This window comes from Acomys minous (genome assembly GCF_964271855.1).
Source record: "Acomys minous genome assembly, chromosome: 5".
NCBI classification, from domain to species: Eukaryota; Metazoa; Chordata; class Mammalia; order Rodentia; family Muridae; genus Acomys; species Acomys minous.
Window position 1 is genome coordinate 69,055,596 of NC_140494.1, and position 25,165 is coordinate 69,080,760.

A 25,165-nucleotide genomic window follows, 5' to 3' on the forward strand; every position below is an offset into this window, starting at 1 on the left:
ATAGAACAGCATTAGTGTGCATTGGTGACAAATGTTTGTGTTAATTTCAGATTTTGTTCATTTTCTATTTTTGAAGTGGCCTTTCAATGTTATGTTTGAGGTATTTTAAGAGATTTACAAAAAGAACAGTTTTTCAAGTGAGTCATAGTTAAAGTATTCCTTAAGTCAAAATTTGTGGTAATATTTCTCTTACATATTCTCTTCAAAAACTTATGTGAGAAGATCTAAGTAGGTGCCATTGGAGTGATGGTGTGAATAATGAGCATTTACAGAGACAACCCCTGCTATAGCACCAATTTTAGTGAAGTGCTAAACAGTCCTCGACAGGGAAGCAGAGCACAAATCTCTCACAGGTGATACTACATGCTATGCAATGCCATTGTTTTTGGTGAGGTGTGCATCTATTACCTAGTAAATAAGCAAACTAATCTGAGTGAGATAAAGCTCTGGCTTAGGAACATTAAAAATGAGTATTTGAGTTTATTCTACAGTGAAGGATGATGGTTATGCTCTCAGTCTGATACTATTAAAACAAACAAACAAACAAACAAACCATAAGACATTGGAAAATAGTGAGACCATACTTTATTATATACTAATGGTTGCCTTCTGTAGATATAAAAATCTAGTTTGTAATCACCCTAAAGAAATGATAAAATGTTAAGAAGACTTTTGAATGATTACCATGGGTTCCACATATGTGTTTTTAATTCTTGTATGAAAGATGCTTGTCTCATTATAGACATCTAGGACTTACCAAAAGGTGCTCAAGTGAGACCTCAGAAACATAAGACAATCATGGTCCTAAGAGGACATCAGTGAGGATCTTCCGTCACAACCAGGAAGCCAGCCTCAGCTTCTACTTCCCACTAAGTACATGTGCCACAGATTCTATTCAAGTACAACTTCTCTCCATCCATGAAATTCTATAGAGTATTTCACCTCCATGTTTGGGTCTGTGTTACCTGATGTGCTCTCTTTGCTCACTCACAGTTACAGAAAAAAAATATTATTTCTGTTTTCTTTGTGTCTCCCACAAAGAGGACTAGAGTCTTTGAATATGATTTTGCCCATGCCCCTTAAATTTGTACACTCAGCCGCCCTTCCTCTAGTGAGCAATGGTCCATGGATGCATTCTGACATATGACGCCTACATTAGATTTGACATTGCTCCGTTCATATTAATCTCAGATGTCCATTGTGCATTTTGTTTGTTCTTCTGTACATTGTTAGGATGTTGTGTGCAACTGAGTCATGATGTGGAATAAGGATCAAAACGTCAGAGCCAGGAGTTCCAAAAGAAATGAGTAGAGTGTTTGATAGAGATGTTGCTAAGGTGTTGGACAAGAATAATTCTAGTGCCATCTACAAGTAAGAGACAAATTATGCCAAGGAAGAGTTTTTCTCTGAGGTAGGCTGGGTGTTGCCAGGAGTTAACCTGTCTTATTATCAAGGAATCTTTAAAACAATAAAAAACATCTTTAAATACCATATTCTGTAGATCTCTGAGATTTTTGAAGACCTTATAGAAATATTTTACTTTATTTATCTATCTATAGAATCATATCTATCTGTTAAACCTAGGATATATAGTCTTTTGATAAAAATAGACTAGTAATTGACATGATCATGATTTGACAATTAGCAATTGACTTGTATTACTTAATTATCCTGAGCAGCCTGCAATAGCACTTTCAGTGTTGGAAATAAACCTTGTATTCTAATTGAGGTGTATGGGTATATATACGTATGTATATATATACATATCTATATACATATATACATATATATTGAAGAATTATCTTAAACTTGAATTCTATACCAGTGTATCAAAATTTAACAGGTTTTGCATCAATATACAATATTTTACACTAGTAAATGAAAAATAACCTTGTGAGTTATTATTAAGGCATTAAATTGAGGCATAGATTCAATAATCTACTTTTTGTCCTATCATCCATATATTTTTCTATATTTCCTCTTCTTTCTCTTCAACCCCTATATCCAAACATAAGAAAAAATATAAAGGAAAAGAGAAACGTCCCTGACATCAACCTTGTTTTCTCAGAAGATGATGAGCATCAATGAACCTCTTTATAGCAATGGCTTCAACTGTGGCAATTGAGCCACTGTGCCAAATGTCTTCATTGCTGTCACAGACAGAATTCCGTCTAAAAATGGGCAAGTTTGAATGCAGGCAACAGCCAAACTCAGCCAAGACAGAGTAATCAAGGCTTCAATAGTTCCTGTCTCACAAATATATATGTCAGATATATTGAGCTAGAAGGCTGAAGAGGATGCTCTAATGTTATAGAGAGTTTGGGTGACTGTTCAGAAAGCAAACTGTCTCTGTCATTTTTTTTTTCATTTTGGAAGCTGTTAACCTGCACTTCCTGACTTCTCAGATAATTAATTTTATTCTTTCTCAAGTCTCTGATGGGAGTGAAGACCAGACAGTTTAGTTTTACAATTAAGCTTAGTTGCTCAGGGGATAAGATATTTTTAGGTCTAGATAGATGTTTTAAGTTAATAAAGATGAGATATGATAGATATCGATTTATATTAAGAATTTTAGTTGCACCAAAATAGGAAAGAAGTTTTCTTTAAAGTTGTCAAATACAAATAGCCAAAACACCATGAATGTAACATTTATATAATTTCTATTTATTTTGTGGTTCTTCTTGCTGTAGATAGTTTATTGTATATATGTGTAATAATATAAATGTATATGTAAACAAAGAATAAATAATAAAAATAAATAAATAAAAATATATTTTACATGAAAAAGAGTTTTTCTCTAGTTCTAAATAGGAATCTATCAATTTTGAGGTTAAATGTTAAGATTTTTCAAAGGAAAACGAATGCAGTGTGTGCATGTTTGCACTTGAATAACACAACATTTATTGTTACAATTAGATAATTTTCAATTCCTTATAGGTTACTTTTATTAAGTAACACAGTATTTAATGGCCATAATCTTTCCTCATAAAATAAACTATCAATTGAACACATTTTACCCATGAGTAAGAGTATTAAAATAATAACTGTTTTGTGATTTAACTCAAAATATGATAGGACCACTGTGCTGGTAATAGTGATGATATTAATAAAGGAATTATATCTCTAATATACAATTCCTATTTACACATTTTATGTATTATGCACCATGATTGACCCAGTAGATATGTTTCCTAATTCTATCTTTTTCAGTACAGAAAACTAACTCAAAACTAGTAATAGTTGAGGACTTACAAGTGTTCAGGGTCAACTGTAATAACTTGTAAAGCTTGAATATAAAATCAGATAGTTAATATTATGGTGTTACATCATCTTGTACTGGAAATATCTTGGCTATAGGATTAAACAGTTTTACTTGTGTATGCAAAAGACTGGCAGTTGTTTTAAGTATTTATCTAAAGAATTTGTGTTTTTCATCCAGCAACTATTATTTCATTGTAATTCATAGTAATATTTTTCTTTCTTTATTCCTTGGGTATCAGATGGAATAATACCTAAGGCACATTGCTAATTGAAGCCTTAGTGCTGATATAGGTTTGCTCTGTATTTTAAGTGATCTTTAAGGCAGTGCTTTTAAGAGTTCCACAAGGAAAATCTTACCTTCACCCAGTTCTTCAAATCCTCATCTAGAACCATCTAAAATATTTGATTGTTTGTTTTTATGAGAGGATTCTCAGGAAATCTTCAGCCCTTTGGAGACTCATTGCTTTAGAAGTTTATGGGTCATTCATAAAATGGAGGTTAAGAAAACCTAAGTGGTCTTCCTTTTCTATAGCTAAAGCTTTATATCCACAGTCTATCAATTCAACATGTTCTTAGAACCTAGGCCTATTTGAATAAATCAGCTTTGAAGTAAGTTCAGAGCTCTAGCAAATGAAAAAGTCCTCAAACACATACATATGAGCTCTAACATAATCAACATGAGAAAAAAAATCAGGCTCCAGATTCCTATACATGAACTACTTTTCACTTGCTTGTTGTAATTTTGAACATCCAGGGGCTGTAGTAACATTCAACCTTTCAGTGAAGAACTTCAAAAGCCTTAATCAGATCTGCCTGCTGTTATTTTCTGTTAAGTGACTGAATACTGACAGTCAAAAAGAAATTGGAAAAGAACAGCCACACAGGCTAACTCTCAGTAAACAATGTAAATTTCACACCTTAAAAGATGCTGTGGTGGTTCGAATAAGAATGACCCCTATAGGCTCATATAGGTGTGCCCATTTGGAGTAGGTGTGATCTTGTCAGAGGCCATGTCACAGGGGGTGGGCTTTAGGGTTTCAAAAGTCCATGCCAGGCTAGTCTCTCTCTATCCCTTTTCCTCCTTGTGGATAAGAATGTGATTTTATTTCTTTCGAGTTCTCCAGCGCCATATGTGTTGCCATGCTCCCAGTCATGATGCTAATGGACTAAGCTTCTGAAAGTATAAGCAGGCATCCAGTTAAATGCTTTCCTTTATAAGAGTTGCCTTGGTCATGGTGTCTCTTCACAGCAGCAATAGAACAGTGACTAAGACACATGCCAACTAGCCTGATACAGCAGAGCCATTCATAGCGACTGATATGTGCTGCCCTTGTTTCCCCATTGAGGCCACACTAAGGCAACAAATGTTTAGAAGGCTGTCTGATCCAAAAATTCACTGAAGGCATCTATTCATCTTCAAAACTTTCTATCAACTGACAGCTTATTTTGCTGTTTGCTCTACTTTCTTCTTTCTTTGGCTACTCTTGCCATTGTCTGTTGTTCTTTGCGTGATCCCCTTATTTGACAGTGCTTGGTAGACTATAGCACTCATTCGGGTTAACTTTTAAGATCTGTCTTAAAATCTGCTTTCAATTCATTCCCATTTTTTATTGATGCACTATTTTATTAATTTTGTTGTTTGATAACTTATACAAGAATATTGATTACTTTCTGTTTTTCTGTCAACCCTGTGTATCCTCTCCTATCCCTATTCAAAGCTCATGACTTCGGCTGTGTTTTCCGGCCCATTTGGTTTAGGTGGGTGTATCAGTGTGCTTATTTGTTTGGAAGTATGCATTAGAGCCTGCTGGGACTATCAGTAGGTACACAACTCAAGGCAATGATTTAGTCATTCCCTGATTCCATCAGCAGCTAACCCTTTGTCAGCGGAGGTCAGGCTCTCTTTACCCTCTATCTACGCTTGACTGTTGATGTCCTCATTCTTGGCAGACACAGTGCAGCAGGCATCTGTAGCTGCTCTGACTTCATGATTGTAATACTACATCTCGTCCAGAAGATAACATTTCATGGTCCTTCTTTCTATCTTCTTACAATTTTTATGTTCTTGTTTCCTCTCTTCCTCAATGTATCTCCTCCAATCTTAATTAGAAATAGGAGATTATAACAAAAGAGCGTGAATCTCCTTCTCCATAGTAGGGATGCTCACTGATGTGGCTTTGTCCTAGATATTCTCAACCCTCTGTTCCCCTTTCTTAACCCAAGATGGCATCAGCATGTGGACCTGTGAGTGAAGAAGGGCAAGAAGTGAGTGTTGCAGCAGCTAATAGTTCTGCTATGCAAAGAACAAGGTTCCTTGCCTATTTCTGTCTTCTGTTCCTATCACAGCTGTAAGACTCTTCATGGCTGCTTACAGACCCTTTCTGAAAACAGTCAGCTTTCTCGGTTGTCCTGCTGTCCGTGTTCAAGCAGGGAGGTGAAGCTACACTTAAGGTTATCTTCCTCCCACTGGAACAGATTATCCTCAGACATGACAACTGGCTACAAGGATGTATTTGCCCTTTCAGCCTAGCCATGGATGTGCTTCATGTTTATAAGTAAATGTATTTGAATTAATTATAAAAATATATTATAAATTCTGATGAGTACATTTTAATACAGATAATTGCTTGAGTGTTTTCATGGGAGATTCACCAAAAGAAAATTCCAAACTTCAGGAGGTTTTTGTTTTTGGTTTGTGGGTTGAGATGAAAGTTTTCTTTTCCTGGTCTAGGACATACTTCAATGAAAGAATTATTTATCATTACCTATATTATACTTGCAGAGAATCTGAAAGGTTCTTAATTCACTTGACTTTACTTGTCAATTATGTTTGTTTTACCATTGTTCCTTTTTTATGTATACAATGGAGTTAGGGAGTTGAGCAGCACAGCCATGGTAGAAATCGAAGTGTTAGAAAGTAGTAAGGTAATTAGTAACTACATATGGAGAAGACAAAGAAGAGAATGGTACCTCTATGTGTTACAGACATTAACTATTCCTCTTTGGATTGGACCTGGGACTCTTTATAGGGTATGGCTACCCTTGAACCTTGCCATTGTAATTCTCTCTGAAAAGGACTGCAAAGAGTAAGTGGATATCAGAATATTACCAAGTGTAGTAATTACTAACAAGGGATTTGGAGGATGAAGAATAGCATGGTACCTATGATATGTACTGTTGATACTGAAAGTTCCATGCTCTCCTTTATGACAGCTTTACCTATACCTTTGCAGGCTCTGTTTGGAAGAAATTTCAAGGAAGATGCAATCAGTATGTCCACTTTGATCTGAATTCATATTCTCATGATAATTTCAGTGATGTTAACTGTTATACTATCCCTTTATATTGTTTTAAAATTGCCATTGATACTTTAAAAGTAAAAACACACATGCAGTTGAAGTCCCTAAAGTAGACATAGAACAATATGATGCAACCCTTACCTATGCAAATTCTTCTGTCCATCCCATTATTATCTCTTGCACCAAAATTGTTTTGAGACAGGACACATGTATATTAATACCATCCACAACATCATTTATTAGATTTTTGAAAATATGTTATGCAATAATCTGAAAACACTTCTGCAAATATACTAACCAGAAATGAAACAAACCAAACAAGGCATGCCAAAACAAGCCAAAGGAAAAATTTCTCCTCTATACTTTGCCAAACAAGTTTCTCCTTGGGACAGTTACATAACATTACAGTATGTAAGACACAAGCAAAGTGATTTTTAGTTCCATGATTTGATTTTGTTAATTAATCAAACAGAGTACAGCATGACATATGTGTACTCAAAGCTGGTTAGTCAGACACACAGGTAAACAACCTACAGCTTGTGAGTAGCATCTGAGGCAGGTGACTATCTCACAAGGATTGAATCTTCAATCTTGAGATCTGCAGCATACTTTAGACACACAGCTATGGACCTGATCAATCTCGTGAAAACCCCCCTGGTATCCGCTAGAGAATTAGCAATAGAGTTATTCAGTTGATGTGTTTGCACATAGTTTGGTGGACCAGAAATGAAAGAATGTTCTAGAATAGTTGCCACTGATATGCAAAAAGCACCTTGGTTTGTTTTTCTCTGTGTCCCAATTTTAACAAACTTGTAAAGATAGTTTTCTCAGAAATAAGAAGCTACTTGTCTTGCTTTCCTTTGTTTTGAGACAGGGTCTCACTGTATAGCTTCATCTGGTCTGGAACCAGTGACTTAAACTGGCCTGGAATTCATGGAGATGGACATGCATCTGCCTTTGCTTTTCAAGTGCTGGGATCAGAGGAGAAGGTTACCAGGCCAGGCTAGAAGCATTTTAAATTAGAAATGTCTTCTAGAGATGAAATTAAAACATTGATAATATGCACAAACTATTCTCTAGTTTTAGCAGCATTAAGGATCACAATGTTTTTGGTAAATTATGAATCATACAAAAGCATCTCAGACAGAAGGTTAGAGCTGTTCTAATGTAAAAAGATAAGACTTACCTCTGTCTGTATCATAGAGGAAGACAAAACAGTTCCACTCATAGTGATCCAGAAGGCTCAGGAGTGCACCTCTCAATGAAGGCCTTAGCTGCAGTACGAACTGGCTCTCCCCTTCAGTGGGGAAGCTTGGTGTGATGAGGGAGATGTGTAGGGCACTGCAGAACGAGGTCAAGGTGTGCACTGACCTCTTGTCATAGAGTCCAAAAATGGCAAACACTCCTCTAGAATACTGGGAACAGACTGTGGGGGAAAACAGACAGATAATCACTAACTACTATCTAAGACTGGTTACTTTAAATCTACTGTCTATGAAGATTTAAAGGAAAATTGCTTAAATGTTAACAATATGCAATAAAGAGTACAACAAGAGTGTGCATTTGTAGAACAGTAAACTTAAGTCCTTGAGTTTGTCCAATAGCCAAACATTGTGTAAAGGGGTTTAAATGAAAAATCCAGCATTAAGAAGCCAATTCTAATTAAAGAGAAATTTGACTGAAATAAGTAATATATAACCCTCTAAAACATCTCAAATGCTATGCCATGGGCTTTTAAGAATGACAGACATTAAATTTTCTCTATATTTGTTCTTGCCTGAAATCTATAATAATATACTTTGATATTTTTAATAGGAATCAAAGAAACAATTGCCTGCTACAAGGCCTCATGTATTCTTAGACTACATTTGCTAACTTTTTATTTCTGACTTTATAGCAATTTCATCTTTTGTCACAACCTTGAAGTCTTCTTGAATAATGTTTGAAAATAGAAGTTGGTTTTGGGAGGGAAATTATTTTTAGGACATATAATCACCTGAGTGAACTGGAAGCAACTGTATAGCTGTAACCCTAAAACAATCACCCCAAACCCTGACAAGACCTGCCTGGAGAGAGAGGACATCCTCTAGACTCTCAGCGCTTTTATAAGAATATCAAGGCACTGGCATAAAATGAGAGAGACATTTTATATTCCTCTCCAATGGTGTTTTGCTTGCCACTTCATTGATGATTTATGGAACAAACAGGTGACTTTTTCTCATCTACACTTTAAAAGACACAGAACTATAGTCAGGTAGAGACATCAGTCTCTGCACTATTGTGAGTGTGTATGTGTGTGTATACAGCCAAACAAGTCTGCACTGTAAATTCTTGTATGGCAAATTCTTGTTTCTACTAGGGTTAGATAGCAAGCCAGAGAAGTGCTTACCACTATAAAATTTTTACATTTTGGGGTTTTAGGTACTAACATTTTTAAAAAATGATTTTTAATTTGTTCACTTTACATAATGATTGTAGTGCCCTCCCTAGTTGATCCCTCCTCAACACTCCCCTAGTACTCAGAAAGTGGGAGCCCTCCTCCACTATCATCTGACCTCAGCCTATCAAGGCTCATCTGGACTGCCTGCACCCTCTTCCCCTGTGACATGGCAAGGCTGACCCACCAGGGGGAAGTGATCAATGAGTGGGTACCAGGGGCTTTGTCTGAAGTAGCCGGTACTTCCTACTTTATGGGGTCCACAAGGAGTCTATGCTGCCTGTCAACTACATCTAAGTAGGGGATTGAGGTCTTCACCATACATGGTCGTTGGTTGGTGCATCCATGTCTGGAGCACCACTCTCACCTGGATTTGTTGGATCCATTGGTCTCCATGTAGAGCTCCTGTGAACTCTGTGTCCTTATATTCCCCAACTCTTCCATTAAGACCCTCTGCACTCTAGCCCTCAGTTTTGCTGTGAGTCTCAGCATCTGCTTCAATCTCTTGCTGGGTGGACTCTTTCAGAGGACCTCTATGACAGGCTTTTGTCTCTGTTCCATCTCTTCAACTGCTTCTGGTATCTGTCTATCCTACTTGCCCTTCTGCATGAAAATTAAGCATTCTCCCAAGTCCTCCTTGTTATGTAGCCTCTTTTAGGTGTATATTGAAGTGTGGGTATCCTGTATCATGCAGCTAATGACTGCTTATAACTGAGTATATACCATGCATGTCTTGTTGGGTTTGGGTTACCTCACTCAGGATGTTCATTTCTAGTTCCATCCATTTGCCTGCAAATTTCAAGATTTCCTTGTTTTGAATAGGTGAATAGTATTCTATTGTGTAAATGTTCCACAGTTTATCCATTCTTCGACTGAGGGACGTCTAAGTTGCTTCTAGATTCTGGTTATTATGAATAAAGCTACTATGAACATAGTTGAGCAAATGTCCTTGTTGTATGATGGAGCATCTTTTGGGTATATGGCCAGGAGTGGTATAGCTGGGTCCTGAGGTAGAGCTCTTCCCAATTTTCTTAGAAAGCTCTAATTTCCAAAGTGGTTGTACAAGTTTGTACTACCACCAGCAATGGAGGAGTGAACCTAATTCTCCACATTCTTGTCAGCATGTGCTGTCACTCTACTTTTTGATCTTTTTTTTAATAAGTATGTATTTTTATTTCACTGGTTGGGTGTAGTGATGAGCATATGAGCTTCTAGGTACAAATCTTTATCTTCAGACTCCACCTCATTAGAGATGATGTTCCCTCTTTCAACAGTCTTTCTTTTCTTTTCTTTTCTTTTTTCTCCTTTATTAATTTATTCTTGTTACATCTCAATGGTTATCCCATCCCTTGTATCCTCCCATTCTTCCCTCCCTCTCATTTTCCCCTTATTCCCCTCCTCTATGACTGTTCCTGAGGGGGATTACCTCCCCCTGTATATGTTCATAGGGTATCAAGTCTCTTCTTTGTAACCTGCTGTCCTTCCTCTGAGTGCCACCAGATCTCCCCCTCCAGGGGACATGGTCAAAGGTGAGGCACCAGAGTATGTGAGAAAGTCATACCCCACTCCCCACTCTACTGTGGAGAGTGTTCTGTCCATTGGCTAGATCTGGGTAGGGGTTTAAGTTTTACTGCCTGTATTGTCATGGCTGGTGCCTTAGTTTGAGCGGGACCCCTGAGCCCAAATCTGCCTATCATAATGTTCTACTTGTAGGCTTCTAGGACCCTCTGGATCCTTCTACTTTGCCTTTCTCCCATGCTTCTCTCGTGGTACATATACACTATGGAATACTACTCAGCTATTAAAAACAAGGAATTCCCAAAATTTGTGGATAAATGGATTGAGCTAGAAATATCATAATGAGTGAGTTAACCCAGAAGCAGAAAGACTCAAATGGTAAATACTCACTTATATCTACATATTAGCCCAAGGGGCATGTCCCACGAAAGCCTTCACTTACCAGGAAACTGAGACAGAGGGGAGGACATTCTACTTTTTGATCTTATCCATTCTGTTGGGTGTAAGGTAGAATCTCAGAGTTGTTTTGATTTGCATGTCCCTGATGACTAGGGATATTGAGCCTTTCTTTACGTGTTTATAGGCCATTTGATAATGTTTTGATGAGAGTTATCTGTTTAGTTATGTATCCCATTTTGAAAATTGGACTATTTGGTCTGGTAGTGTTTAATTTCTTTAGTTCTTTATACATTTCGGATATTTACTTTCTGTCAGATGTAGGGTTGGTGAAGATCTTTTCCCAGTCTGTAGGCTGTTATTTTGTTCTGCTGACAGAGTCCTATGCCTTACAAAGTCTTTTCAGTTGCATGAGGACCTGTTTATTAATTGTTGGTCTTAGAGCTTGAGCTGTAGGTGTTCTGTTCAAGAATTTGTCTCCTGTGCCAATGAGCTCAATGCTTTTCCCCACCTCTTCTTCTACCAGATTTATTGTGTCTTGCTTTTAATCCACTTGCACTTTAGTTTTTCCAGTGTGATAAATAGGAGTTTATTTACATTTGTCTACATGTAGATATCTAGCTAGACCAGCATCATTTGTTGAAGATGCTATCTTTTTTTCAATTTTATGGTTTTGGCTTTTTGTCAACAATCAAGTGTCCATAGGTGTATGGGTTTCTTTCTGGGTCTTCAATCAATTCTATTGATCTACCTGTCTTTTTCTATGCCAGTACCGTGCAGTTTTTAATACTGTTACTCTGTAGTAAAACTTGATATCAGGAATGGAGATTCCTCTGGAAGATCTTTTATTGTACAGGATTCTTAGCTACTTGAATTTTTTTTTACATATGGAGTTTAGAATTGTTCTTTCAAAATCTATAGAGTTGTGTTGGCATTTTTAGGGAAACTGCATTGAGTCTATAGACTGCTTTTGGTAAGATGGCCATTTTTACTATTTTAATCCTAACGATACATGAGTGTGGAAGATCTTCCCATGTTCTGATATATTCTTTAATTTTGTTCCTCACAGACCTGAAGTTTTTTTCATACAAGACTTTCGCTTGCTTGGTTAGATTTATACCAAGATACTTCATGTTTTCTCGTGGCTATTGTGAAGGGTGTGATTTCCCTAATTTTTTTCAATTCAAAGAAATCAATAGTGCTCCTTTATGCAAGAGACAAACAGGCTGAGAAAGAAATTAGTTACTAATTTTAATTGCTAAATTCATTAAGAAACTCAAGGGTAATGAATAACCTAAACATATTCATACAGATGTTGTTTATTAAAAAGTGAAGAATTTAAAACTATTTCTTATTATCTTGTGTGCCTGAGATTATTTCCTGTATTTGTGCATGTCTCTTTATATGTGCCTGGTGCTCACAAAGGCCAGACGAGGGGTTCTGATTCCCTAATACTAGAGTTCCAGATGACTGCAAGATGACTGCTTTTCAGGTAGTGGGAATTGAATCTGAGTCTTCTGCGAATGTAGCAAGTGCTCTTAACTCCCTCAATAAGTAAAGAGACATTTTTTATTAAAAATGTTAAAACTTCCAGAAATATATACTAACATCTTTATTTGTATTGTATAATTTCTGAGATTTCAGAAAATGTAGTATAAAATTAAATAAACTTTAATAAAATCTAGAGATGCTTCTTTTATTTCTGTTCATTTTATCTCATAAAGTTGGGGATAAAGTATAAATGTTATAACAGTAGTATAAAATGAACAGAAAATAGATACTGTTGATGAATTTTGCATGTCATCCACAGTGTAGTTTCAAAAACAATAGGTTTATTAAAAGACCAAAGACTCTGTTTCAGTTGAAAAGTCTAAGATAGAATTGCCATGGAGATATGAGGGGATAATTTCAGACCATATAAATAATCTTAAATCCTAATATTGTTACTGCTTAGCCTATTTAGGACAAATTATTTCCCCCCTTTTTTAAATAATAAAAACAAAAATTATCTCATTATCACAAATGATGAAAATATAATATGCCAATATTCAATGAAAGTATATAAACCTACCATCCTATAAGAATACATGAAAAAAGTAGCATATTTTAAGGTATCGGTTTCTATACATGGTTATAATTTAGATAATTTCACTATTATAAGACACAATAGGAATTCTAAAAAATAAAATAACCCAGTTGATCTTAAGCCAATATGTAATATTTTGAGATGCTATACAGTAGTGAGGAAGATAATCCATCTATAATTCTGTTTTCCTAATCCTGGAAACACACTAGCCATACTCATGATATACCCATATTGATTACTTTGTTTCAGTTTATTTTACTAGGCCTCAACAAATTTAACTACTTTTTAATGTTAGTCACCTACATCTGCCTCCGTTTACTTGCCCATGATATATAATCAGAATTTTTCCTAGCTGTCATTCTGCATCTATTACTCTTACTTTCAAAGCACATTCGCTACATCCCTGTTAACATTGCTTCTGGATGAATTCTGCCACCAGCATATCTTTGCTTATTTATGCTTATAGTGGTTTTCTTTTGCACATTATCCCTTGCTTTAATCTAGAGTCCTGGCCTGGCAGGTGACAATTACTGTGTCTTCAGTGTGTAAGAATAGGCTTTCTTTCAAATGTTCAGTGTTATTATCTTCATGTTAAACCGTGACAATATAGTGCTTGGTTCAGTAGAATTAAATTTAATAGCCTGGTCATTTTCATACATATTATAAATTTAGTTTCAGAAACACTAAATCAAAATTTTCCTTGGTTATCTCTCATACCATCTACTGTTGCTTAGCACATGAATAAGTATTCAAGCTGTATATATTAAAATATATAAATGCAGCATAATGTAATAGAGTAAACTAAGCTTACTAAAATATGTTCTGAATGTAGAAAAAGAAAACCAAATTTAGTTTTTATATAAAATAACAAACAATAATGAATGCATAGTCACTGAGTAGAGGTGATGCAATGAGACTGATACTTTGCGATGTAAACGCTAATTAAAATGAGGTCCACAAGGAAATAATGCAATCATAAGTTTAAGTGAATATTCTGTACTTTGCTTCACTAACGAGATAACTTGGATCATGTATTATGTAAATTAGCCCATAATATAAACACATGGTGATGATCCATTCACTTTTTATCTGATGGTGTGAGTGAATTAAACATGTCTTCTCATCAGGTAGTTGCCCAATTTCATTACACATGCATATTCCAGATAATAAACTAAATCAAATTATGGCATAATTTGTAATTAACTGTAGCTTTATTTCATATTCAAGTTAAATGGCATGATCTTAGCGCAGTGTGTTGCAAGTTAGAAGCCTTGAATTGAGTAGGACATGTCCACAGCAGTGTGGTCCAAGTGAATGCAGTTTGTTCTTCTCATATAATTCTTATCCTTCTCCTTTATCTTCAACTTTTCTTTTTAAGAGCTTTCTCTAAATGTGTTTGCAACTCAGCTTTATTAAGGCAAAAACTTCTGTACTTCGTTTCTTCCATGTCCTCATTAATTGCTCATAGTGTCCTGATTTTGGAGACTTTTTTTTTTTTTTTACAAAATTTTCAGTTCAGCTATCTCTAGGCTTTTCGTCACCTAAATTTCAATAATTTCATCACTAAGCATTCGCTTTTAACTTCTATTTGGGTGGAATTCTCTGACATGTTTTGACGTATTAGATGTACCTTTCAAATGCTTCCCTTACGTAGCTTTCTAACACCATAGCAGCCATAGTCTTCCTTTGTTCACCTGGTATGTATTAACACTGGTTTCTCATTATCCATCTTAGTCTCATCACTTTTCTCAAAAAAGATAAAGTTATTAAAACCTGGAGCTTTAAACATCATACGTTATGGTTTGAATATGAATATGTTTGGATATGAAATGTTCCCCAGGAGCTTATGTGTTTGAACACTTGGTCCTTTGATGGTGGTGCTGATTGGGAAATATTATACAACCTGTAGAACCTGGAGACTGATGGTGAAAGTGGGTTACTGGGGGCACGTTTGGAGATTTCATTGTCCTGACTCACTTCCTTTTCACCCTGCTATTTAAGCGCAGGTGTAATGTGACCCACAGTCTCTTGCTCCTATGTCTTTGTGCTTTCTCAAACATAATAGATGGTACACCTTGATCTGTAAACTAAATTAGTATGTTCTCCCACAAGAAAGAAGCCAGAGGTATCTGGAAGAGTCCAGAGCAGAGAGAAAAAATAGACTTGTCCATGAGAAAATCAGGAGTAGAGCAGAGATATACAAAGGGGTGAGGGGAGAGCAAGAGACAAACAGATGGGCAAAAGACGGCATAGCAGAGGACAAAGAGCGCACGTAGCTGAAGCAAGCTATAGGGAAAACTGAGTACCCCGTGAGCTAGGTTTAGCATAGGAGGGAGTTGAGAAAGGCTAGCATGGACAATGAAGTGTGAAACTCTTCTAGGTACTTATAATACTGAGGAAGCATGGAGATCAGTGATAAGGGAAATGCTTTGTTTTGGTACGGGTGAACCAGGTCCACAAGTTCCTGAATAGTGCTGGCTTTTGTCTAACCACCAGAATGTGGGGAAATGGAGTTTCCTTTGGACCCAACATTGACAAAAGTAATACAATGTCTATAAGCACATACCCATGCCCACCTCAAATTGTACTATGTAATTAAAATCTATCATTTTGTCTGAAGATTGTGTGTCTGTTGTTTTCAAAACTTCTATGACACAGTGTATTACTCCAGATAGTTTGCCACACAAATTCCTTTTATAACAACTTTACAACCTCCACACTTAGAACTGTAGCCTTTCTTCCAGTTAACCTGGGATTTTGGGTTATATGAAGAGTCTACAGACAAAAGAATCAAACTTCTTTTTCAGCCATAGTTAAGTTCCAACCACCACTATATCAGTACGAATAATGTTAAAAATTGTTAAGCAATAACATTATCAATTACTAAGTACTAGTATTTACTGTCCTACTTAAGTGTCTATAATATAGAGATAATAATTGAAATATAAAATTACAAACAATACTAATAATGAAACTGATATAATAAAGATTGGGATCATTGATTATATAAAAACAAGTGTCAATAAAAGTCTATGCATATATTTGTTGTTTTCTAGAGTGATCTTAGAGGTGGAAAAAATAATAGGATGTCTACTGCCACTGACTACCCAGCAGAAACAAACAGTAAAACCCTATTATCAAAGACACTACAAGGATTAGCTGCAGGTCATGGGAATATAAAGCTGGAGCTAAACAGCATTGCTTTTCCCTGCTAATGATCTTCTGGATGTGCTGAGCCGTTGAAACTAATACACATAACTCTAGACTCCCATGTTCTCTTTTTCCAGTGTTACAGTTGCACACATGTTTAGTCAGTTTAAACTCTTTGCATTCTCTTTCACCCACTCCTATCATCTTCAGTCCTTGGTAATTTGTCCCTACCTTATATGTAGTTCACATCCTTGCTTCAGTTTTAGTAGAGTTCTACCTGTGGTCATTTAAATAAGCCCCTTTGTCAGAAAGAAAATGCTCCATAGTAATTTTGCTAGAGACGTTATTATTTTATCAGCATTGCACTGAAATAAAATTAACTTTATTTTATTTATTTATTATAAGTATACTAGCTTTATGAATACTACTATGATTAGAAATTACATGTAGCAAGCATATCTCATACATATTTACAAACAATTAATTATTTTCAACAATGATGTACCATCAAGAAAAAAATCTGCCTATTAATATCAGAGAGGGGGTATATTTTTCTTAGCTAACAGAAATAGAATGTATTATATATAATATTTATGGGAAAAAGATTAGTTAGCTGCCTGAAGAGAAGTAGATAATCATACAATATGTTTGTACTCCTAAGACTACAAGAATAGTGCTGAGACATCTTATTCATTACTATGGTTATGACAGGTTCATCTCATGTTAATGGTATTTACGGCAAACTAAAAGTTTCTACATCAGAAAGAACAATTCGTACAAGACATTAATGGTCCTGTTCTTGTGTTGTTCCCTCCCTAGTGTGGAGTCATTACTGTAAACACAGTACACCTCTTGTGCTCTTTTTTCTTTATTCCTTTACCTGGTGGCCATAATAATGTTGCTAGAAATTCAAGAGCTGAGTTTACTCTTTTACTTTTTTGGCTTTGAAAACCTGATATTTCTTATTGCTTGTGAAATTCAGAGGGATTGAATAACCTTTGTAACACTTGTTGCCACCAAAAGTGGTTGGTAGAAAAAATTCGCAATTTGTAGCATCTAGTTTTAACTGTGTATAGGAGAGAGAAGAAGTTCAAGAATGTTTGTGGGAGGATTGGGAAATATGGCAAAGTATAATAGTATGCACATTGTAAAATCTCAGAAGAATATCAATAATTGTGCATACTAACAACAATAAATTCAAATTTTAAAATAAATAAGTATAAAGGTAGAGGACAAAATTACAATTTCTTTTATAAAGATATTTGTATGTTGCAAAAAGTCATTATGCATATTGCATCATTGATTATGGTTATTATTGTCATTTTGTAAGAAAAATCCTCAGTTACTATTAGATTAAAAAAGATATGGGAAAAAAGCATGGATAAAAAAGAGATGGATTGTAGAAAATTAGCTAGCATTTTAAATGATGTTTCCCTTTCTTTCAATCTAGTCCACAAGGTTCCTGTACCAATATTTTGTTTTCTATTATTAAAATTAATCATTTATTCTTCTTTAAATTTATCTGTATAACAACATAAGCTTAGGTGTGGCCTACAACTGGAAATTCTGTCAAAATGATGGAATCAATAAAACCTTGTGGTGCTACAGGAAAGCGGATCCAGAACTAACAGGGCAGTATATGACATGTTATCTCCCAGGATCTGGGGAACAAGAAGAGAGGAAAATAGAGAAGACAAAACTATGGGGAATATTTGAACATGAATAACCAAGGTTTACATTTCTCAGCATAGACATAATGATTTCTTGGTTGAGGGAAGCATTCACAAGGTAGTGAGACCAGCTTTCCTTCCTGTGGTGGAAGAAGGTATTGCACAGAAAGTGGCTTTGACACCCCACTCATTTTTTATCCAACAAATGCTTATTTACTGCCTGGTTTGTTTCCATCACTGTAAAACTTTTTGAATAAATTTCAATGAGTATAATATTTTCCGAAGAAGGAGCTCACAGCCTAGGGGACAAGATAAAGATGAGAACTCATGCCTAGAGACATAAAGCCAACTACAGAAATAGACAAAGGATATTATGAAGCATAGAAAATGTAATCGGTATGCAGTGCAGAGATTGTTCTTGGGACATACTTAGGAGTTGGACAAGAGAACTCAGTGGAAAATTGATAGGATGAGTGAATATAAGAAGAAATGTTGCATCATGCTTTTTTTTTTTTTTTTTGCTTTTTTTGAGTGAATGTATATACAGCTATCACCGGACCTTGGGTGATAGATAGCTTACAAATATTTTGTTTGAGTATAATGGGAGAAGTATAGCTTCATAAGGAAAACAATAAGTGCTTTTGTGAATATGTTGAACTTAAAGTGTCAATTTTCTTTTTTTTTTTTTTTTTGGTTTTTGTGAGACAGGGTTTCTCTGTGTAGCCTTGGCTGTCCTGGACTCTCTTTGTAGACCAGGCTGGCCTCGAACTTACAGCGATCCGCCTGCCTCTGCCTCCCGAGTGCGGGGATTAAAGGCGTGCGCCACCACGCCCGGCTAAAGTGTCAATTTTCAAGTAGGTAACTGCATATACAAATGTGAGGCAAGGGAAAATAAGAAATGAGAAAGCAGACTCACTGTACAGAGATGGGAAGAAGTGATGATGAAGTGAAGATGCAGGAAGAACGTTCAAAGACACGCAAGCCTGAAACTAGGAACGTGGGAATAAATCGCTTCAAAATGAGAGTGAAGCATGAAACCTGGATGAAATTAAAGAGGACATTTCAGAGAGTGAAATGCCAGCAGTTCAAATGCTATCAATAAATATTTTGCAGATCCACACCTGAGAATTTCCTCTCAGAGGTCGATGAGCTCCTTTTTCAGCTCTGCAAAATTGTTGTTCATGTTATAATGTTGTTTAAAAGACCACAAGCATATAGTGATATTTTGTGTGAGGTCTCTGCCTGCATTTCTATTTTTATTGAAATAACATTGAAAGCTGTTTCATAGATTCTAAACTTACTAATCAAATGCTTATATACAAATGGTTGAATTACAACATATTGTTTTGGAAATGGGCTCACAGTATGGGCATGTGGTATACAGACACACATAAGCATACCCATATGTGCATGCACATAAACATAAACACACAAATATCACTAAATCAAAGAAAACATTATGAAAAAGCTTGTTTTGATGGCACACTTCTGTAATTCTAGCACTAGTAAAGCTGAGGCAGAAGCATCACAAGTTTGAGGCCAGCTTGAGTTACAGAGCGAGACACCTCTTGGGGGAAAAACATAACCCAGAACCATAATATACATATATAAAATTATTAAAGAAAATAAAAAACAAAACCTAAACAATAAAAAGTTCCTAAATAAAAAAGTTGGGAAAAAAGGCACACAATAAAGTGAAAATTAAAAACAATGAACTGAAAGATTCAGTGAATATGTTGAGGTGACAAGATTTGAAACTGGGACACAACAGTAATGTAGAAACTAAGAATTTCTACCAGGCACAGCATTAGGAACTTGAGCAAAGGGAATGTAAGTGAGAGGTTGGCATGCCAGAGTTCACCATTATCTTTGAACATAGTCTCCTTTTAGACCCCCTATACTCTCTCCTGGGTTCCATTTAATTTAAAAGGTGACATTCAATTGTCTTTGCTTTCATGTACCTATCTCATGAGTTTTTTTAAAACAGAGAACAGCATGCTAGCATACATACCTTTTTGGTTTTTAGACAACTTATTTGATTTGATTTTTAAGCCCCACTTAAGTTTCCAAAGTTAATAACCAGGAATTTGTTCTTTTCTTCCATATGAGGGTCAGATTTAAATATTAATAGTTTATTTGACACCTTGTTTGGTTATCTATTTGCGACCAAACGCGCAGATTGGCAGGTGGGTACATAGAACTCTTCACCTCTTAGGCCAATTCTTCTTTTACTCCATTCTTGTAAAAAGGAATAAAGGTCTGCCAACACATTTTCTTCTTTTCCATCATGTAGGTCCTGAGCCAACCTTGTCAGCTATTCATTCAAATATATAAAATATCTACATTCTTTCCTCTATAAAAATGTTTCCATCATCTTGTCTAGTTGAATATGAGAATCTTCTAGACAAGCTTTCTGTTTCTTTCTCCTCATTACTGTCTGGAGAACAAAGGATATAGGTAAGATTGCACTCTGTGCCTACTTAAAATGCTTGTAACTTTCCCCTATATTTATAGCAATATAGGTAAGACATAGGGGGATATAGTCTTCTCTTTCTGAGATTTACTAATCTCTAATCTCACTTGGAGTACTTACAGCAGCTCTCCCTACATTTCTCATGACAAGATTATTCACTATTATTTTTATTTTCTATATCCAAAATATATTCAACTTTCATTTACTTATTTTATATTTTGAGATTATGATTTGTTTAAATTACATTTATACCTGCCCTCTCTCAGCCTCTTTTTTTTTACTCTTGTTTATATGTATGCATGTAATTTACATATATACATGGGATAACAATATATTTATATATTAATATATATCCATATTTGCACCCTGTCTCTTCTTTCATGAGAAACATCAGCTATCCTGGGCCTCTTTCAGGATCTCTGTGCCATAAGCTTCTACAGTTCTACCCAATCACATAAATTTTATTTTCTTTGTAGTTCCCTTTACCCATTGAAATTACTTATCTGCTTGTTTTTCAAATAATCTCAAGGATATAGAATTCAAATATAAGATTATCCCACACACATTATATATATATATAACATATATTCTAATATGAGGTATTGTTCCCATCCAACGCAATCATAATAGAAGGTTTAATTCCACCCTTGAAAGTGGTGCTGCAGGATATTGAGGATATTTAAGTAATAAAACCTAGTTGTTGAACAAATCATGGCCATGTCAAATACTAGTCTATTTTTAATCACAAGGTTATATATCCTAGGTTTAACAGATAGATATGACTTTTAGATATATAAGGAGAAATAGTTAAATAAGGTCTTCAAAAGCCTCAGAGACCAACAGAATATGGCACTTAAAGATATTTTTATTATTGTAAAGATTATTTGACAACAAGACAAGTCCTGGCAACTCCCAGCCTACATCAAAGATGATGATGAACATCAAAGAACCTCCTTATGGAGTTAGCTTCAAATGTGGCAAACAAGCCACTGGGCAAAGTGTTCTCATTTCTGCCACAGACAGAATTCTGCCTAAAAATGGGCAAAAAGGTAGATAGATACCTTCATCCAAGCTAGAGTCAACGGCCAAACTCTGCCAAGACAGGGTAAGCAAGTACTCAATAGTTCCTGTCTTGCAAATATGTCAGTCAGATATACTGGGATAGAAGGCTGAAGATGATGCTCCAATGTTATAGAGAGTTCTGGGTGACTGACTGTTCAGGCAGGAAACTGTCTCAGTCATTTTTCAATTTGGAAGCTGCTAAACTGCACTTCTGGTTCATTCAGGTAATTAAGTTTTATTCCTTCTCAAGTCTCTGATGGTCTTGAAGACCAGATAGTTTAATTTTACAATTAAGCTTAGTTGTTTAGTAGTTAATATTTTTTTAGATCTATATAGATGCTTTAAGTTAATAGATATGAGATATGATATGACAGAGATTGATGTTCATTCAAAATTTTAGACTCAACAAGATAGGAAATATGTTTACTTCAAGATAGTCAATTACAAATAGCTAAATCACTAGTAATGTAACATTTACAAAATTCTTGATTGTTTCATGGTTCTTCTTGCTGTACATAGTTTATTTTATTTATGTGTAGCAATATAAATGTATATGTTAAAAACGAAATATAATAAAAATGGAAAAAAATCTCCAGGATAATATATGTCTCAAATGGGACCTCATGAGGCTGAGAAGCTTCTGTAAGGCAGGAGACACTGTCAAGAGAACAAAGCAACAGCCTACAAACTGGGAAAAGATCTTCACCAACCCTACATCTGACAAAGGTCTAATATCCAAAATATATAAAGAGCTCAAGAAATTAAACACCACCGAACCTAATAATCCAATTGAGAAATGGGGCTTGGAACTAAACAGAGAATTCTCAACAGAGGAATATCAAATGGCTGAGAAACACTTAAAGAAGTACTCAACCTCCTTAATCATCAGGGAAATGCAAATCAAAACAACTCTGAGATTCCATCTTACACCCATCAGAATGGCTAAGATAAAAAATTCAAGTGACACCACATGCTGGCGAGGATGTGAAGAGAGAGGAACACTCCTTCATTGCTGGTGGGAATGCAAACTAGTACAACCACTTTGGAAATCTATCTGGTGCTATCTCAGAAAAATGGGAATAAGGCTTCCTCAAGACCCAGCTATTACACTCCTTGGAATATACCCAGAAGATGCTCCAGCACACAACAAGAAAATTTGCTCAACCATGTTCATAGCAGCCTTATTCATAATAGCCAGATCATGGAAACAGCCTAAGTGTCCATCAGTAGAAGAATGGATAAAGAAACTGTGGTACATATACACTATGGAATACTATTCAGCTATTAAAAACAAGGAATTCCTGAAATTTGTGGATAAATGGATTGATCTAGAAATGATCATAATGAGTGAGTTAACCCAGAAGCAGAAAGACTCAGATGGTATATACTCACTTATATCTGCATATTAGCCCAAGGGGCATGTCCCACGAAAGCCTTCACTTACCAGGAAACTGAGACAGAGGGAAGGACATTCTAGTGGGACTCTAGATGAGAGAAGCATGGGAGAATGGCAAAATAGAAGGATCCAGAGGGTCCTAGAAGCCTACAAGTAGAACATTATGATAGGCAGATTTAGGCCTAGGGGTCCCGCTCAAACTAAGGCACCATCCAAGGACAATACAGGCGGTAAACCTTAAATCCCTACCCAGATCTAGACAATGGACAGAACACTCTCCACAGTTGAGTGGAGAGTGGGATATTACTTTCTCATATACTCTGGTGCCTCACCTTTGACCATGTCCCCTGGAGTGGGAGACCTGGTGGCACTCAGAGGAAGGACAGCAGGTTACCAAAAAGAGACTTGATACCCTATGAACATATACAGGGGGAGGTAATCCCCCTCAGGAACAGTCATAAGGGAGGGGAATAAGGGGAAAATGGGAGGGAGGGAAGAATGGGAGGATACAAGGGATGGGATAACCATTGAGATGTAACAAGAATAAATTAATAAAGTAAAAAAAAAATAAAAAAGAAAAAAATATATGTCTCACATGTAGAAAAATCTTGACTGTCTCTCTCTCTGTTGTGTGAGTAGCTCTAAGTTTGGCAATCCAAACACTAAATATTTGTTGATGAGTAAAGTCAACATTTCTGGTAAGCCAATAAAGAATGGAGTAGAAATGTATAAGTTGTCTGCTTCAAATGCATAAAAAAAAGAACCTTCCATTGCTCTTTGAGTTGGTTCTCTCAACTAATTCCCATTTCTAGAGTCTTTTCTAGTATCTAACAGTCTCTATGTGTGTTTCTCTTTTTCTTTTGACTTTAATCGACTCATCACTAATATTTAATTAAAGCTCAGTTTTGGAAATTTGCTAGCTATTATGACACATAAATCTAATGAATCCTTCTGAGCAAAACAATCATAACTCTTTTGGATTGGTTAATAATTTAAACTCAGGTAATGAGGAATCTTCTTCACAATGGACAGGAACTGTGTGGTGTGTGTGTATATATATATATATATATATACATATACATATACATGTATTTCCAATATATATGTACATATATATTATGAACACATACATATATATATGGGTATGTACATTTAATGAGGGAAACATTATAATGTTATTTTCATATTCATTATTTTCATTAGTTGGGATGTAATGAGGTTTTCAGCACAGTGTGCAGACTGGAACAGAGTATCAAATGGTAGTAATTCCAGGATCAGACATCCATCCAAAAGCTTTTTAAGATCTCTTGTTCCTGGAAGGCCTTGGTTATTTCTGTTCACTTTTTATTTACCTAGTCCTACTGGTTAATGTTAAAAATCTTGTTATGTGTCTTTCTTTCCATAAAGATTTTCATGAACTATGTGAATAAACATAAGTTCTCTTAAAATGCTAACAGAATATTTCAGAAATTCATAAAGTCAAGCTAAAGTGATTCAATAATCTTTGCTCTTTCTCTGGCTTTCTTTTTTGATGTTCACATGACAAGCTCTTCATGTTTAGACTTGGAAAAACTCTCAATCAGATAGTAGAAAAAGCATGCTGGGCTAAAATTCATTAATTTATATCCTTAAGGCATTGTCATAGGTTATTAATTTATCAGTGTCATTTTTCTTTAGATTCTAAATGGTGAGTTTGCTACAGTACAGAAAGTAACTGAATTAATTATCACCAATGACATGTTGAAATGCAAATTGCACAAAAATATTTCATTTAAAATGTATCACAATTGCGGACTTTCAGTCTCTGGAATGTCTTCCTGGAAGCTGTTTTGGATAACACTATTAGAGAGCAGGGATGCAATCATAAGCTAGCACTTGAACTGCCCTGCTTATGTTGCCCTTCTAGTTTTATGATATCTCAGCCGGAAAGCACATTTCAGTTCTAAATTAAACTAATTGAGAGCTCAGTAAAAATATACAGGGTTGCACATTTCTTTCCAGAGTCAATTCCTCATAATGGAGACACATTTTGCTTCTAAAACCCCTAAAGGAAAGAGGAAAATGCTCTTTGAAGCACTCAGGAGGAACAGCAAGATACCATTTAGGGTAAAGACGGCTTCCTTAGCAGTAATTTAGAAGCTGCAAAGATTGTATCATTCTTTATACTGCTAATATATAACAATAGAGGAACCAAACAAGGAGGACTCGGCAACCAGGAATATGAGAGATGATAAAGGAGCCAGGCTCTAACATGCATATAAATCAAAATAGAGGTACTTGCTTCTAGTCAATTTCTAGTCATAGCTAAACAAAGTACCATATAGAAAACTGAGGCATCCAGTGATTTGCTGTTTATGATTCAAGTTTGTATAATTTGCTGTTATCTTCTAGTGACTTCTTAATGGAAGTTTTTAATT

General features: G+C 35.6%; 1 protein-coding gene across 9 annotated transcripts in view; it reads right to left on the bottom strand.

Moving 5' to 3' along the window:
- GRIA4 (glutamate ionotropic receptor AMPA type subunit 4) overlaps nt 1–25,165 on the bottom strand; it is a 357,129-nt gene that overhangs the window by 214,401 nt on the left and 117,563 nt on the right. For all 9 annotated transcript variants that reach the window (XR_014779500.1, XM_084783081.1, XM_084783080.1 and 6 more), the window contains exon 4: nt 7,747–7,986. Coding sequence is in view for 8 of the 9 variants with exons in the window: in XM_084783081.1 (XP_084639207.1) it covers nt 7,747–7,986 (240 nt within the window). In the remaining variant the exon portion in view is untranslated. The remainder of the gene's footprint in view (nt 1–7,746; nt 7,987–25,165) is intronic.